Source organism: Apaloderma vittatum, unplaced genomic scaffold (genome assembly GCF_000703405.1).
Source record: "Apaloderma vittatum isolate BGI_N311 unplaced genomic scaffold, ASM70340v1 scaffold3102, whole genome shotgun sequence".
Classification (NCBI taxonomy): domain Eukaryota; kingdom Metazoa; phylum Chordata; class Aves; order Trogoniformes; family Trogonidae; genus Apaloderma; species Apaloderma vittatum.
This window is the reverse complement of record NW_009702893.1, coordinates 31,951-49,346: the sequence shown is the minus strand read 5'-3', so window position 1 is coordinate 49,346 and position 17,396 is coordinate 31,951. Positions and strand designations below refer to the sequence as shown.

Below are 17,396 nucleotides of genomic sequence, written 5' to 3'. Positions count from 1 at the left end.
AGGGAAAGGCAATGAAAATACTCTTGGCATTAACAACCCATTACCATCAGGGCTCAGACTGGTGCAAGTAAACCACTCTTACCACCAGGAAGGCAATTTCACTAGTTTAATCAGGCCCTCATTGTGAATGGGGAGAAGGCAAATGAAAGTTGAAACTTAGTAGGGTTTCAGCGCAGGCCCAGTTATCAGGGTACATGTAAGAGTAGTCCTCCATCCGACAGAGGACTACATTTTCAGCCTTCTGCTCCCAACATAACCATAAGACTGGTTGGTAAAAAGCAAATGTAAATTTGAGTGCATGATTCACCTATTTTTTAGTTTCCTACAGAGAAGAATGGGACCTTGATGCTCCTCTGTGTACCTTTACGCACCTCTAAATTTCAAAACAATATGATCCTAATAACAGTATCAGGTTCTTCTGCAAATACTTCAGACATCCTAATGATCAATATATTTTCTAATATTACTTTAAATTGAAGTTCTATATATTTCAAAATAATCTACAGCACATTACCTAAAAACAAAGGAGCCGCTGAGTGCTGTTTAAACTATCCACAAGCCAAAAGTTATAAGTTGGTCAGATAAATAGGCTAACGGTGACAATAAGATTTTTCTAAAATACTGAATGCAAGTACTCAAATGAAATAGGGCTGAATATTTCTCAATGTGAGCATGGAGTTATTGCAACTGCATAAAAGTGAATGTAGGAAACACTCATTCTGTGCTTTTAAAATACTAAGTCTTGCAAAGATGCTCATAGATTTCAGATAATTGCATGAAACCATTAAGCACTGTTGCATATAACTATTAATTCAGAAAGCATTCCTCCACGAAAAGCTGGGTGTATTACTTCTTCAAAAAATGGACTTTTGGTAAACAGAACTGAACAGACATCAGTGCTCAAATGATCTCTAAAGATGAAATGAAAATGTCAGTCCTTTCCTGAATGAGGCAATGCATAAGTGGAAAGCTCTCTCTTCAGCTCAAAAAAACCAACAATATAAAGTAGGGATGAAAATATCATGGTAGTTCTAATATTCTCCTTCGCCCTGCCAGCTGCAAAAAGCAGTCTTGCAGGAAGATGCATGCAGATGTAGGCTGCATCTCTGTTAATGTCTGTCTTTTTTTTTTTTTTTTTTTTTTTTTTTCCCCAAACAATCTGCAAGCTCTCTGGGGGAAATTATAGGAAGCTTTATGGTTTTCTGTTCCCTACCTGACCTTGGTGTGGAGGTTAACTTGGGAAAGGGTCATAATGCCATATTCTTGTGCTATATCTAAGTGTTGCAGAGCTGCTAGGGTAAATGACCATAAAAAAAATTATTGCAAACTAAGAAACATCTGGAAAAGTCTAAGGCATGCTGTGCCAAGCTGATATGGGTCTTATAAATGAGTTTCTACAAATAGTTGAGCAAGAAAATCTGATACATGATGCACTGTTTCACCCCTTAAAACCACGAACATCAGCTATGAAGATAATTTAAAACAACTGAAAGTCTTAAGGAGCTTAAATCAATTTCAATGCACTTTCATGGCCCTCAAAACTTTAAACATTCTTTTAAAGTAAACCAGAGCAAGCCAGTCAGGTAATTAGAAACCACTTCTACTCTGCTATCTTAAAATGCAGCCATTATTTCTGATAAGACCACTGTTATTTCCTATATTTCTGCATTCTTTATGCATCCCTTGTTGTGTCACTCAGATCAAGCAGAAGAAAGACACAAATTTGCAATGCCCAACAGCAATTAAGAATTCAAAAGAACTATTGGTGATGTGTCCACCTGGAAAATTTCATCAATTAAAGCAGTGATATTTCACCAATTAACCCCAGTAGATGGTTTTACTTTAGAGAATAATTAACTGTACATTTTTTTCTAATTCCTCTAAACTGTCATAAGATAAAACACAAGTGTCCTCCCACATAGTAAGTTACACTGCTGTGATAACAGAAGTAGACTTGTCTAAAATACTGCTAGTGCAAAACCAACGTAAGTCCTGTGGGAGATGCAAGTATTTTGCTAGTATATACTGAACCTATTTTCTGGTTATTTTGTTTTATAATCTTTGTGGCTTTCCAGGAACTGAGGTAAGGTGGCCTTGCTCACAATCCTCTCATCCTCCATCCCAGCCCTCCTCCTCAAAGACCCTTTGAAACCTCTTATTCAACCCTAATGACTGCAGGGTTATTTCAGACTGTCTGAGGCAGGGAAGTGAAAAGTTCATCAGGACCAGTAAACTTGAGTAATCTTTAACCTTTTCATTCCTTCTTAGCATGCATGCCATTAGTGATATTTAGCTATCAAACTGCAGTTAATGCTCCAATGAAGCAAAACCGTATTTATTCCTATCATCTATTATTAGCTCCTTCTTTTAGTTTTTTTTTTAGGCTTTCTCTGCATGGACTTTCCGTCACCTGTTAGTTGTATCTCATTTTGTGCTTCAGTCTTTCTGATTTTGTCTCTACATTATAGTAATATATGTCGCTACACAGGCTGCTTATTCAGTCTTTTGCAAACTTTGGAGTGGCTGAAGAGAAAGAATAAGTCTCTTTGCAGGTAATTTCTCATGCCATGCCAGACTATAGCTAGTATTGTCAGAGACGTCTCAAATATAATCTAAATTTACAAAAATAAAAAGGACCTAATCTGTGGACAAACAGATTTGCCTCAAACATTGCTAACTAATGCTTTTGTTGTGAAAAAACACTTTGTTACATGTAGGTTTTACTGCATAAAGCAGTTTAGAAATAACACAGCACTGCCAACAGACTTCTAACAAAAATCAAACTGCAAAAACCCTATTGGGGCTATAACTCATAAAATTACACCATTTTCTCTAGGTATATATATTTGTTTTGAGGCCAGATCAACAGGATAAATGTCTCTCTCTGGACTCAATCATACTATCTCCATATGGGCAAATCTGAAACTTCAAAATATTGCCAAAGGCAAAGTATTTGGAACCACCAAAATTAAGTCACTGAACAAATACATAAAGCATTAGTAGTGGGGGTTGCTCAGGAGCTTATGCCAAACCATTAACATTTTAAATGTGATGTTTAATATCCTCTGTATAAATGTGATCTTTGGCATAAATTCATACTCTTCCACATCATTCTATTGACCTCACCATTCATGTAGCACTAAAAATTAGTTAAGGTTTTTATAAGCTACATAATAATAATTAACTTTCTAAGAAATATCTTCACATTCAGTTCATGGTACACAATGTAAATTACTATTTTAAAGTTAAAGGCACAGTGCAAATTACAAATTACTCATGTATTAGTGTATTTTTAACTACTGTTGTTTGCTATACTGGTGCACATGTATGTTTATCAACATTGTAATTATATTAGTAAGAGGTGTGATTTTAGCTGGTACAGTAATACTTATGAATGTAACATAAGAGAACGAAATGTGGGGAGAGTTTCCATCTGAATCTGGCAGAGTTGTTTAGGTGTTTGGTTTTGTTTGTGGTTTGTTTTTTTTTTTAATCCTGATTCACTGAAGGTGAAATCTTTCCATGGAAAGAATTGGTACTGAAAAATCTCTGCATTTATATAAAAAGAAAAATAATCTTAACACTGTATAGATAATATCTTTCTCCTTAAAGTGATTTTGTTGTTATACAATTAAGTTTAAAACATTTAAAATATTTGTGACTTAGTATAATTTTGGGTTTTTTGGATTAAAGGCTAATGACATATTTTATATTGACTTTAACTTCTCCACATGAGGTAAGAGTTTCACTGTCAAATCCTGAAAATTTTCACATGGAGTGAAGTTGCCTAGCAAAGACTATTTTTTTCTCTCATGCAAAAGTCAAAATAATGTTTCATGAAAACAAAAAGAAAAATCTTGGTACAACTGTGCCAAGGTTGTTGCTCCTCATCAGAATACAACTTAAATGGTAAAACATCTGCATATCAAAAAAGTCTTTAACAGAGCAAACAGAGGAAAACCCTTTCCTGCTTTTCTTTGCCTATTCCAGACACTTGCCAGGACTGTGCATAGAGCAAGGATCTCATCTGGTAAACTGTCTCCCTGCCACTGTTTTAGTAAGGGTCTGTGTAATGATTGCCATGTGAGAAGCAACTTGTCAGGACTGAGTATTTTAAGTCAAGACCAGTCAGCCGAAGGCAGGGGCCCACCAGCTCTGCTCATGCTTCGAGCTAATGGGAAGAAAACTAGTGGGGTCACACCGCTGGAGAAGATTTGTGGGGAAGAGGGCAGAGATATGGCTTTGGAGCTGGCAATTGCTGGGAGAGCAGGCTAGAGCCAGCATACACGAAACATTATGTGGCTGTTTAGATTTCCCTTCCATTAGACAATTTTCCCCTTTTCTCTGGTTGTTCAGCTGAACAGGGCAACAAAAAAAAAAACCTTCTCAAGATAGAAAAAGTGCCTGTAAAACCTTAAAAAGCAGTTGATTCCACATCCAGTGCCTTTCGGCTTTCTGTTCTTCCTTCCTTTCTTTTTTTTTTAACATAAAAGACTAAGCCACTAATTAAACAGTGTCCCTTTAGGAAAACAGGCAGAGGGTTTATTTTTTTGGCTCCTGTCCTTTTGCCTCTCTCACTGGTTTCTGTGGTCACTGTATCTATAGGCAAGCTCACCTTTCCGAAAGAGTAGATCTGACGCTTCCAGTCCTCATGAGCAGGCTCTGAACTTCCTGAGTGCTTGTTGTCAGTCCAGAGAGAGAGCCATGATGGCTAAGAGGAAGGTCAATAGACTCGGAACTGGTGTGAAGGCTAGTCATGGACTGGTAACTTGGTGTGTCCTTACTGCCCGCTGAAGAGCTGCTCAGGTTTGCAGCCCACACAAGACCACCTGATGTGAAAGAGTGCACTGAGGCGGGACTGGAAGCCAAGGAGTGACTTAAGCTTACAACATCTGCATTTAAGTCCGAAGGTTTACTGAAGAGGGGGCTGCTGCTACCACTTTGCCCACCTGCACTGCCCATGCTGCCTGTGCCCGAGGACGGCGATTCCAGGCTGCCTTGCCGTGCCAATGTGGTACTAGGGCTGGGCATTGCCGATGTGGGTTTCACACCTTCAGTACTGGGTGCAGAGGCAGCTTTACCACTTGCCTTGGCACCAAACAACCTAAATGTAAAACAAATAGCTTTAGAGAAACTGATAGCCACATTAAACATTCATGGCGCAACATCCTAAGAGCCAAACTACACATTCTTAATTACCACTACTAAAATCATGCCTACCTAGTCGATCAATCGCATCGCAAAATTAAATTCACTTAACCATATCACAGTAATTAGGGCTTGTTTCATTCAATCCTGTTCAGATGTGCTCTTTGCACATACAGATCCTCCCAGAGAGAGGTAAAATAATCACATTTTTGTCTTATTAGTGCATAAACAGATTACACTTTCACCCAAATTCACTAATTAAGCGTTCCCACGACTAAGTCATTAGCTTTCAAACCTCTTGCTTCTCAAATCAGCTAAAATGATTGCAACAAACACTTGCAAAATCCTTCATAGTTGAATAACTATCTAAGTATTTGTGTAAAATTTCCCTCTCATTCTTTTGCACAAATGATCATGTGGTCATCGGTCATGTAGTAACCATTTGAACAGAATAAACTGCACTAGAGCTACATGGGCTCAGTTTTTCTCCAAGGGAACTCATGACAGAGGTGCATTTCACATAACTGTTTCCAGAAATTCTAGAAAAGGAAATTCTGCAGTGATGATGAAAAAATAAGCTCCAAATCCTCTAAAACCATTGAAATAAAAGGTCATGCGATGACTTAATGTCTTACAGGAAATATTTGAAGCTGCTGTTAAGATGCAGCTCATAAATTAATAAGAAATAGATGCAAAATGTATCGTGATGTAAAGCAAGCATGGCTAATAACATAAGAATCCATTTTACATATTACCAAGCCTACAAAAAAAAGCTGCAGCTCCCCAGCAGCCTGGAGATGCTGTTTTGGTAAGTAGGCACAAGAGGGCACTATTGGCTTTTTCTCCAACAGCGCGAGTGCTTCCCTCCCAATTTATACTTCATCCAAAAATCATACTTCCAGAAACGTTACAATAGGGCAATTCCAATTGAAATTTAGCTTAGCTAATGTTTGTGGCGAAAGATGTAACAAAGCTGCTAATATATGGAACTTTTGTAGCTGGAGCTGCCAACAACGTGAAAGCAAATATTTTATTATAATCTAGAGAGCTCTTCAGTTCTCTGACCAGGCTATGGCATTGCCTGTTTTCTGTAACAGAATGTGCCTGAACCCAGCGTCCTTCTCCCCTTTCAGGGTTTATCAGAGGATTTAGAGAGAACTTTACATGTGTCTGGACTTAGAGTCATAGAATACGTCGAGTTGGAAGGGACCCATAAGGATCACTGTGTCCAACTTCTTCTAGCCTTCAAGCTGTTGTTATGGGAATGTACCTAAGACCTTCAAGGCTCAAGGAACAGCCATTTCAGGTCTGGGAAGGTCTTTAGATCTTAAGAGAACTAATTGCCTCGAGTGAAAAAAACATAACTCTTTCTTTTTTTGTACTTTATTCTATGTTTCTGGCAAAACACTTTCTGAAAAACCCTTTTGCCCATATAGAAATAGAATCATAGAAACATGAGGGTTGGAAAAGACCTTAAGATCATCAAGTCCAACCTACACCACCCTAACACTAAAACCATCTCCTGAAGTGCCACATCCATCCACTTTTTAAACATGTCCAGAGCTGGTGACTCCCCGATCTCCCTCGGCAACCCATTCCAATGCTTCACTACCCTTCTGGTGGAGAATTTTTTACTAATATCCAATCTAAACTTCCTCTGGAGCAACTTGAACCCATTAAAAATCTCTGCTTTATACATTGCAACTTCAGGAATTCATAGAGAGGCACTAACCTTCGGAAGGTGGGGGAAGCGATATCTGGGTATTTGGATCCCGGCTGCCTAAGTCCCGATGTGCCAGAGGCGCTCGCCGAGGTTGGGCTGGATTTGGGGGAACTGGACAGCGAGACGCTCTCAGAATCGGACACGGCCACTTTCTCTTTTTCCTTGTCTGTCTGGTTGATGCTGACAGGGCTGGACCGCCCGGACCCGATCTTGCTCGGCTCTCGCAGTTTGGTGGCAGCAGCCCCCGCAGACTTGCTGCTGACGTTGGAGTCAATGCTGCTGGTGCTGGAGCGGTGGCCGCCCCTGCCAGGGATGCCACTGCCACTGGATTTCGAGGGGCGAGGCAAACTTCGATACTGCAGAGTCGTCTTCGAGTTCACATGCAGGACGCCGTCATCCTGGTTCTGGGAACCGTCTAAGCTTGTTTTCCGCCCTGCGTTGGACTTCCCAACAATGCCTGAGGATTTTGGCATTTTTCCTAGAGTCGCTGACCCGCTTGTGATGGTCGCTCCACTTGTGGTGATTATGGTAGAAGATCCCATCCCGGACTTCTTGAATCCAAAAGAGCCCGTGGCAGTTGACCTCCCTATGCCAGAAGGAGGCTTTTTTCCTTCATCGCCGCTGCTTTTCCCTGCATCCGATGGAGAGCGCTGAATGGAGGCTCCTTTGAGGGGAGTTTTCACTTTTTCTGAAGCTTTTGCATCATCTGTTTTTCCTAAATAAAGTATATTTGAAAAGGTCACTTGTGTTTAAGCTGGAATTTCTCAATATCTAATTCTAACACTATATATTCACAATTTCAAAATGGAAAAATAAAGAAACAAAAATTACTCTAAGTAAACAGCCCCATCAGCAGTCAGTAGCAGGTGTGATACATTACAAGAAAGCATTAAGTATTAAAAGCTTGAAATTCTCCTTAGAACTTCCAGATTCATATATACCTGGAGAATACAGATGTAGAATATTATCTTGAATGAATTCCTATGAGGAATTTTATTTGGTGCCTTTTTTTTTCTTCTGTTAATTGTATTTCTATATGTCAGAAATAACATTTGAAAATAAAACATGACAGGTAATTAACACTTCCAGATGTATGACATTAATTATGCATGTAGAAATTAGTAGTACTTGTTGAGTTCTTTGGTTGTCACTGATTACATTTTTTTTTTGTTGCTTAATAGCTAAAGTTTATTCTGTGTTTAGTTACACAACATTATCAGGGAGGGATTATGCTATCATTGTATGAATCTTCTTGATCCATACCCATATCAATTACATGAGTTAATAGTCTTTGTCATAGCCTTGATATCTTCTCAAGATTTTTGATTTTCTGAGAGGCTGTCTTCAGTACTACACAGACACATATCTATATACCATATATGTCTAAATAATGTTATTGTGACATTTAGGAAGGTTTAAATAAGATAGTCTATCTTAAAAGAAAATACCATCCTCCTATTTTACAAACAGACAAAAAATGATATTTGTCTTCTATTCTAATTTCTTTTTAAGCACCTATTGTATGCTCCAATAAGCAACAAATATTCAGCAGAACAAAGTTTTTAATTCACTCTTCAAGTGATTACGGATGTTTTGGAGGTAGATGGCCTAATTTCTCTTAGGGAGCTAAACTGTAGTGAATAGCAACACCTACAAGTCAGAACTAATTCTACTCATGTTTTTATCCAGTGCGTATTTTATGCTACACAAACACATGCACATGCCAAGATACATATCACACTCCTACACAGCAAACACATAGATACTTACTATACATTAAAAAAAAAAAAAAAGGACTCAGTTGCACAGTGGCTGCCTGCTCATCTTCAGCAAAACATAGTTGGGAAATTTCTTTTGGAATGCAGTAAACCTTTTAGTATCTCCTTTATAAATTGCTGTTCTGCATATGGCCACTGACCATGGCAATACTCTCTCAGGGATCTTCTAGACCAGAGGCTGACAAATGTTTAGCAGATCCAAATTGCAGAGAAACAGAAGAGGCTCACAACACATTTAAACTTATTCTAAGAAGATCTTTGTTAGTTGCCTTTACACTATGAGTTAAAGCATGCTCATGCAGTATTTTGTCAGGACATGACAAAGACCTAGAAAATGTCCTACAAAGAATCCATATTTCCCTAGCAAAATGTTGGATTAGACGGTGTTAATAATGATGTCTTCCACCAACTTTGGATTTTTTGCTTCAAAACTAGGTTGCAGAAGTTGTTACTACATTTGAGAGGCCTTTCAAAACTGGGTAAAATTTGTTTTTTTGCACACTGAAGAAAGTGTGTAAGAAGATAATTTTTTTATCTCTTTACAGTGGCCTATAGAATAACTGCAGTATCTGGTAAGTGACAATTCATCTATAGTTCAGAAATACTAATTTCAAGTCCCCTCACTCAAATGTTAAATCTTTTTATCTCAGGTTCTAATCTTTGGCCATGTCTATGCAGATGTTCAATTATCAAAAGTCCAGGTTTTCTACAGCAGATAAGGCATAGATGAGCCCAAAAATACTTTAAAGAACTACTTAACAGAAGCTGACATATTCAAATTACAGCAAACCAACATGCAATCACAGTTTCTGTCACGTGAGATTAATAAATTACTAGTATGTAGCACAGCAAACACTTTTCTAGGGATTAACAAGTTAGCGTATTACAACATTGGCTCACAATCATTTGTGAGAAGAACTACCAACGTGCTTACAGTTCCTCATGTCTGTCACACACTTAAAATATCGATCAATTATTTTTAGCCCTCTAAAGATTCCTTACTGCTTATAGATGAATTCTAAGAATAAGGCCTTAATTTTCAATGCTGCACTCTGAACTACAGACATTTCCTACCCGGGGTCTTCAGCGCACTTGTTCCTGCTTTGTGCCTGGACTGAGCTGTTCCTACTTGTGCAGTCATGCCTCTCCTCCAGGATCCAGTCTGCGAAACTGAGAGAGATGCTTTCTGGCCCCCCTTCTCTGACTCTTCAGACAGCCCCGAGGGAAGACCTTTCCACTTGCCACTGCAGTCTATGCTGCTGTCAAAGTCTTCCTCTGTTTTCTTCAGTTCTTCAGTGCTGCCCCAAGTTTCGCTGTCTGTAACTGAGCGTTTCTCTGAGTCTGTCTTCAGCTACAAGAGATTCGCATGAGAAATGGTCAGTCTCAGCACCTTCAGTATTTGCTGGTTTTTAAATCACAGGAAGGGAGGAGGAAAAGCATATTGATTTATTTGTAGCAAGGGCCATGGGAACTTCCTTTCTTAAACTTTAGTATCATGATCCCAAAAGTATAAAAACATTTTCATTTGGTGAAGACATTTTTCTTTTTTCATCTATTTTCTAAAGTTTTCAACTCTCTCCTTCATAGATAAACTACAACTGAGTGAAACATAATTTACTGTAACTATGAGTGGTGATACCCTATTGTTCTTCAACTCACTTTGAATTTCACAAATGAATCACTGTGCTGATAGTTTTTACTAAAAGCTTGAATAAGGGATTCCTATACATCCTGCACAAATCACCTCAGGCTGGTTTCTTGCCTTTTCCTACCCAAGCTTTCTGCTGACCAAGTTAGGAGTATTGCTCCTGTTGTGCCACCAGTGATTAAGGATAACATCTTCAGCAAAATTATCAATTATCATTTAATTAAAATTATCAGTTCAGCTGATGGCTTTTCTACTGATTTGTCCCAAGTGAAATAAATTGTTTCCAGCAAGAAACTAACTTTAACTCCATCAGCTAGCAGAGCAGCTAGAGGAGAATCTTACAGCAGCACTACCCACTGCTGGGGTGAAGGTAACCAGCTGGGGTCACACTTGCTCTCTAACTCAGGCCATGTGGAAGATGCCTCAGTGAGAACCTAACACCCGTGTGGCATCTGCTTTCCCTGCAGCGTGCTGATAAGGGTGTGCTGCAAGGAGCAGTCCAGACAGACAATGTAGAAGATGTGAAAGTGGCTTAAACAGATAGGTTGAGGACTGACCCTGCCCTCTGTGTTTGACAAGACCTGCGTTCTCTATGCTGACAGGCTGTTTGTTGTAACCCTTCCTCTCGTGTTTTCCTACAGCCTCCTGACCTCGTCCTCAAGACTTACTTGCACATCGGCATCTCACCAGTCCTGCTTACCTCTGCCCCTCTTTAAGACCAAACAAGTGGTGCTGCTTCAGGAAGCACCACAGTCTTATCCTCATGCAGCCAGCCTAAGCGGGACTGCAAACTGGATCATGTTCAGGGGAGGGCTATTTATTATTCTGTGTTGCCACAACCCCTTCCCCACTGAGACCCTTCTGTGGCTGTTTCCTAGGCTCTGCTGTCATAAGTAGGATTAATGCTGATTAGATGACTGAGAGAATAACTAGTTGCCGTTTATATTTTTGTCATTTTGAGGCATGCAAAATGCAAAAGCACTTCCATAATTTCATATATACTTTGGAGATGCTAGCACAGATTTTGGGTTAGGATTGATGGAAAAGAGCCCAAGCAAACATCTACGCAAATAGTGCAAGGTCTTTCAGAAGAGAGTTTTCATTAGTGTTGCTATAACGTGTAATGCTCCCAGAACTTTTCTCATAGCTATACTTTTCATATAGCTATACATTTTTAAAGCAAACTGCATTATTTCCAACAAATGACAAATGTAATTTTTTTTTTCTAAAAGCCTCTCTTCACCATTATGGGATCCAAAAAGCGATGTTAATCCTCTTTTACTAAGAAAACAAAACCAAAATATGCAATTTCTGCCTCAGACTATAGCCAGCTTGCACTGCTCTGACTACTTGAAAGACTGCAAAAGGGATTTGTGTGATGCATGAGTATATCTTACACCTGGAGAACATCAGGCAAAAAATATATTCTGCTTATCTCAGCTTCTGACAGATTGGAGGCTAGCATAGACACAGCGTATCCTGTTTAATCTGCCTGGTAAAGGCAGACCTGATAAAAGTCTGTTCCCAGCCTTCGTAACATAAAGCAACTCTGGCAGGAAAGCAACATTTGAACACTTGCTGCATCTTTGTCTATCACCGAAAAAACTGCAAATAGTATCTGGCTGAGCAGCTAGAATATGAGACCACTGGAATGAAACACCTGTAAAGACTGAGACCCTGATGGAGAGGGTAAGGCAATGATAAGGGTTGGTGAATGCTGACATCGGTCTGATTATCTTTGCAAGAGTACAGCATTGGTGCGGAATCTGTTCTGCAGCAGATTTAAACAAATTTTCCTTCCCAAAGTAACTTTATTTCTCTATTATCTAGGAGAAATGACAAATACGTGTTTTTCTCCTGTTGACAAAGTCTTCCACAATGCGCATCTACAAAACAGATCTCTGAAGTGCAGGCGTGGGCTGTCTGCAGGAGTCTAAATGGAATTGAGAGTGTCAGTCTTATGTCCTGAATATGTGACATAAAATCACTGGAGACAAGAACTCTTCCCCTCCACTGAGTGTTCAGTCTTGAAGTTCCCTGATTGTAAACAGGAGATGACATGGCAGAAAACACTTTTCTATTTGAACTAACTCTTCTGGTTTTCTTTCTTTTTTGGAGGGGGGCAGGGGCAGAGGGAAGAACTAAGTCGTGCAAGCATTCTATATTGTCTTTTTTGTCACTTGCCATTTTGAGGGCAGCTGGGTAGAAATATTGGGATACCTGGCACAGGGGCTTGAGGTATACATACATAAATATATATACACACATGCATATATATAACGTACATAGCTTTGTGGCTGTACACTGCTCAGAACTCTGACACTATGCACTGTCAGCTTGTGGGCCCATGGGACACTTTTATTCCTGGATCTAAGTGAGAAGAAAGAAGCTCTGCCGCCTGTGGGCTCCTTTCTTCAGTCTCTTTACTCCCAGTGGAGAGAAGAGGGAAAGGATAGTACAACCTAGGTATTTCTTCCCTGGTATGTGTCAGCTCACGAAAGATGTAAACCATCTGATTTTATATTGGGCTATCTGTTGAAAGAGATAATCTACATGAGATAAAGTGAGTAGAAATCCACCCATCACAGATCCAGTCATACTATGACTATTTATGTTAGGGTGGCTTCAGATGCTTCCTGGGGCTGGGACCAGTGGGGGCTCCCCCAGAATGGGAAGAGCAGGGTCTCATCAGATGTCACCTACAGCAGTGGGATGTGCCCTTGGAGCAGGGCATTTGAGGCATCAGCCCACGGATCAGGGTTGAGTCAGTGGGGTCCATGGGCTTCTTGCACACAAATGTGATACAAGTTTGTAAAATATGAATATTTAATTTTTTTCAGAGGCATTGATACTAAACATTTTTCTTCGTAATCCTGCATGCCTGTGGGCTGTTGCAAGAAATGGCATTGAAGAGCTACTCACCTGGGCATGAGTATTCTTCCTTGAAGAGGCAGTTATATTGGAATAGGAGCTGACAGATGAAGTGGTGTTCAAATCATCAGTGCTGAGGTTGTCAAGAGTGTCACTGAGGCCACTACTAACAGAGCTGCTGTCATCCCAGCTGCAGAGAAAGAAGCACATCTACTTTACATACTGTGTGTCAACAGACAGAAAGCATCTCAAAATCAATATACAAGATTACCTGTCCTTCAAGAGGTTTACCAGAAAATTTTCAGTAATATTTCCTAAAGTACAATGAATATTAATTTTCAGACTTTTAATTAATTCTTCGGTCACTGTCAAGTGGTCACTTGTTCAATTAATGGAAGATCCAGCTGCCTTTTAAAAAATTAATGTCAGGTCTAAGCAGGCACTAGTGTAAGTCATCAAAACAGGTTGTTTCATGCTTCATTGCAGCCACATTCAGTACACTGGCAGGGAAATCCATTAAACCTACCTGGTATTGCTAGCCAAAGCATTATTAATAGCTTAGAGAACACCTGATGGATTTCCAGGCAAGAGTAAAGTAAAATGACTGTCTCTTCTGCAGCGTAATCAACTGTCAGCAGGAAGACACTATTTCCAAAAGTTTTATTTTCTTGTCTCCAGCCTTTGTCTAGTGAGTGCAATGTCATCAAAATAGGAATCCCTGACAATACAGTCACCAATGCTGACAGAGAACACATTATATATCTCTTCAGAAACACAGGCTGTCAACTCTTCTGCTTTGGGAGATTGAGGGAGACAATGCAAATGAGAGAAAGGCTACTCTTATAGAAATGTCATTTACCTACTCTCACAAAAGCCATTGCATTTGCACAGAAGGGAGGTTGATCCTTGTTTCTCAGACCCTTCTCTACACAATGGCTTCTCCATGATGTTACATTAGAACTCTTAGCTTATTGCCACATATAGCAGCATGCTCCCAGTTTTTCTGCATCTCGACCTGTTAATTTTCTTTTCCAGGCCACAGAGTCAGAAAAATATTCCCCTCATCACTTGCAGTGGGATTCACGTCCTATAGTTTTAGCTACATAGAAGTTAGGTATCTCATTTACAATATCTGTCTAGGTGCCCTCTCTAACCAGCACAAAGAAGCAGGCTCCTCTGGGAGATAATTCATCCTGGCTTAAAATGTCTCAGGTTTGTGGGATGAACTGTCCACTGGAGGTGTCTCTTTATATCTTTCCCTCTCCTAGAGCCTGTTCTAGCCACAAAACTTCTGGAGAGACAAAGCTAGGTGACACATTTCTGCATATGGTTAAGTTCAAAACACAAGAGAGAGTACATAATATCCTTGGTTTGCTGTAGTCTACATCATGAGCTGACAATTACAAAAAATCTAAAATTCAGTCTCACAGTCGAGATAAAACTCAGTACTATTGCTATTGAGCAAACAAGGAAAATATCTGTGAATCCTTACTTTACACATGGTGTTCTGGGAAATTAAGCTCACTTGTTCCCTTCTTCATAGAAAGTTTTAGAAAGTCATAACAGCAGTGACAGTGAACAGCAGGGTACAAAATGTGTGCTGATGCACCAAAAAATTCAGTGTACTAGTCTTGTATCATAGCAACTGCAGCAAGCATTACCTTGGTTTCGTGAAAGGTAGAAAATCACATTAGTTAGCCAGCTCAGTGATGAGATAAACAGATTTCAGAAGGCAAAAGTTTATTACAGTGTTGTACTTTCCACCGCTGAGTACAATGACTACAAATAAATGTGTTCTGCAACATTTCCAGGTAATACACCTGGGTGATATGGTACCATGAGTATTTTCATAGTAATATTTAATATCTAAGAAATTATAATATCCTATCTTACAGGCTGCCCACACCCATCTAAGAACCATCTCTGAAGTACTAGTCATTTATACTTTCTCTATTTTTCAATCTAATGCAATACAGAATTTCTTTGATGCTAAAAGCCATTATATATATACCTTGTATAACAGTATTAACCCTGAGAACCTTTAGAGACAGATAAAAACATAAATAGTATTAAATATGGTTAGGTTTTAGAAAAGATCATATGTCCTCATTAAAAGATACTTTACAAAAGAGAAAGAAGTCATAAGCCAGATCCAAAATGAGATATGTTAGGTACTTTCACAAGCAACATGAACTTTTAATGAATGATATGCATGTCAAGTAATATTTGACCATCAGATTTTTGAGTCTGCTCTAAGACTCTGAGACCAAGATCAACACTTAGTTCTGTTTCTCAATGTTTGTTTGTTATCTTACTCTCTTAATTTCTGGAACTTCATTACATGCTCATTTTTATCTCTAATAAGACCAACATTTTCTAAATTCTGAAATAGTTCAGCTGGTTGACCAAATATCAACATCACCTCTACAGTTGAAGTTTTGAGATAAAAATGACAACAATCATGTTTCCTTTCTCATATGGCTTCTCTGTGGTGTTTCACACTCATCACACCTCACTCACCAGTGGATTATTAGTGGGTTCTGGGAATACTCATGGCCATCTTGTAAGATATATAGAAGATTATTTTGACACCTCCACTACTGACCTTTCAGAGTCATCACTATATTTGCCTGGATTTTTTCTCTTATGACAGGTGCTGAAGATGTTTTCTAAATTTGGGGGTTTTCATACTCCCAAATTTCTGCTAATATTTTGTAGGTCTATAAAAAATCAGAAATGTCCCAAAACTCTTTCTATCCTGTATGGCAGTTTCCTAAGGACTATTAGAGAGACTGATTCCTACTCAAAAAAATGGGTTTTTTGAAAATACAAAGCCACCCTTTTGGCAATGAAGATCATTGTTCTGCAATGATTTTAGTGCATTGTTCTGAGTTGGTTTAACTTGTTCATACAGATAAAGCTTTTTTCTTTCGGTACACGCCGTTCCCCATGTCTAGAAAGTACAGTTGCTATCAGATGAGTTAATATAATTTTTGGATAATGAAGATGTCTTTTTTACAATTGGGAAAAATTTCTTGATGATTCATATTAACTTTCCTTTAAACTAGCAACTGTATGACAAACCTGGTAAAATTAGATGTGCATCATCGTGTGATTGAAAACCCAGCAAATTCCAACTGTAATTTCTGCTCCTGTTCCTCCTACTCCTCATCAAAACAATATTAATTGTCAAACTGTACCTAAGGGGTTTAATATAAGCTTTTAAATACACTAAGATTCATCTTTCATTTACATTTTATTTCATTTTTACCTTTCTCTTTTTCATGCATCCTATAGAGTTTATGTTAGTTCTGTTGCTTATTAATGCCTGACACCACTTCCCTTTTTAAAATCACATTTTAGCTACTTTGGCGAAATCTGCTTTTGGTTTTTCTTGTTAGGTGTCAGTCTTAGATGGATTTCTTTAGGAGAAAATGTCAGAAAATGCAGTTCAGCTATCTGGAAGGCTGAAGCTAAGAGAAAAATGCCTTGCTTTGACAAGTTCTGGCAACCTTTTCTTTGAGAAACTCCTGGATCCCAAGAGAAACTGGAGAGGAACCTTGAAATTCAGCAAGCCATAATCCTCACATTAAGGATATGCATTTTGTTGTTTCTAAAAGAAATCTTCTCAAACCTGGATGATTTATAAATCTCTTCAAAATCACTGTTTGCCTATGCCTGAGAGAATTTTTTTTCACCTAACAGGCTAAAGGTCCCTACCCAGCTGCTCAGCTCAACTTGCTGTGTGTGCTGCCTAGCTCTGGATTCAGATGAGCAAACAGAGAGCAAGAAAATAGCCCAGCAGTCACTTCTATATTCATTGCGAATATATGTAACAACACAGTTTTTGATAACACAACCACATACTATTTTTTCTCTAGAAATGCTTCATTAATTTAGTGCTTCTAAGAGGTCTGCTCTAGGGATGAATCTGAATTTTGCATTAAAGCAAGCTGCTTTCTGTCATTTTTCAAAGAAGCTGAAAGACTTCTGTAACAAAAGGGACTATATAAGGCATGATTGAAGCCTCTGGTGTACGAGACTCCCTGCAAGCTGCAAGATATTAGGTGACTGCTTTAACCAACATTTTTAACGAGCCGGACACCAATGAAGAGCTTCTAATTTTCTTTAGAGCTTAGCATCCAACTTGCAAAGATGTAATGCATGCAAATGTGTGCTTTGAACCTACAGTTTGCTGCAGGGTTATCTTAAAATTTAGGTTACTAGC

General features: G+C 38.9%; 1 protein-coding gene across 1 annotated transcript in view; it reads right to left on the bottom strand.

Annotated features, from left to right (window-relative positions):
• NAV3 (neuron navigator 3) overlaps positions 1 to 14,177 on the bottom strand; it is a 69,175-nt gene extending 54,998 nt beyond the window's left edge. The window contains exons 1-5 of the mRNA XM_009864387.1: positions 14,122 to 14,177; positions 13,226 to 13,358; positions 9,724 to 10,000; positions 6,881 to 7,586; positions 4,616 to 5,104 (exon numbers count right to left, since the gene is read on the bottom strand). Coding sequence (XP_009862689.1) covers positions 4,616 to 5,104; positions 6,881 to 7,586; positions 9,724 to 10,000; positions 13,226 to 13,358; positions 14,122 to 14,177 — 1,661 coding nt within the window. The remainder of the gene's footprint in view (positions 1 to 4,615; positions 5,105 to 6,880; positions 7,587 to 9,723; positions 10,001 to 13,225; positions 13,359 to 14,121) is intronic.
• Between the last annotated feature and the right edge of the window lie 3,219 nt (positions 14,178 to 17,396).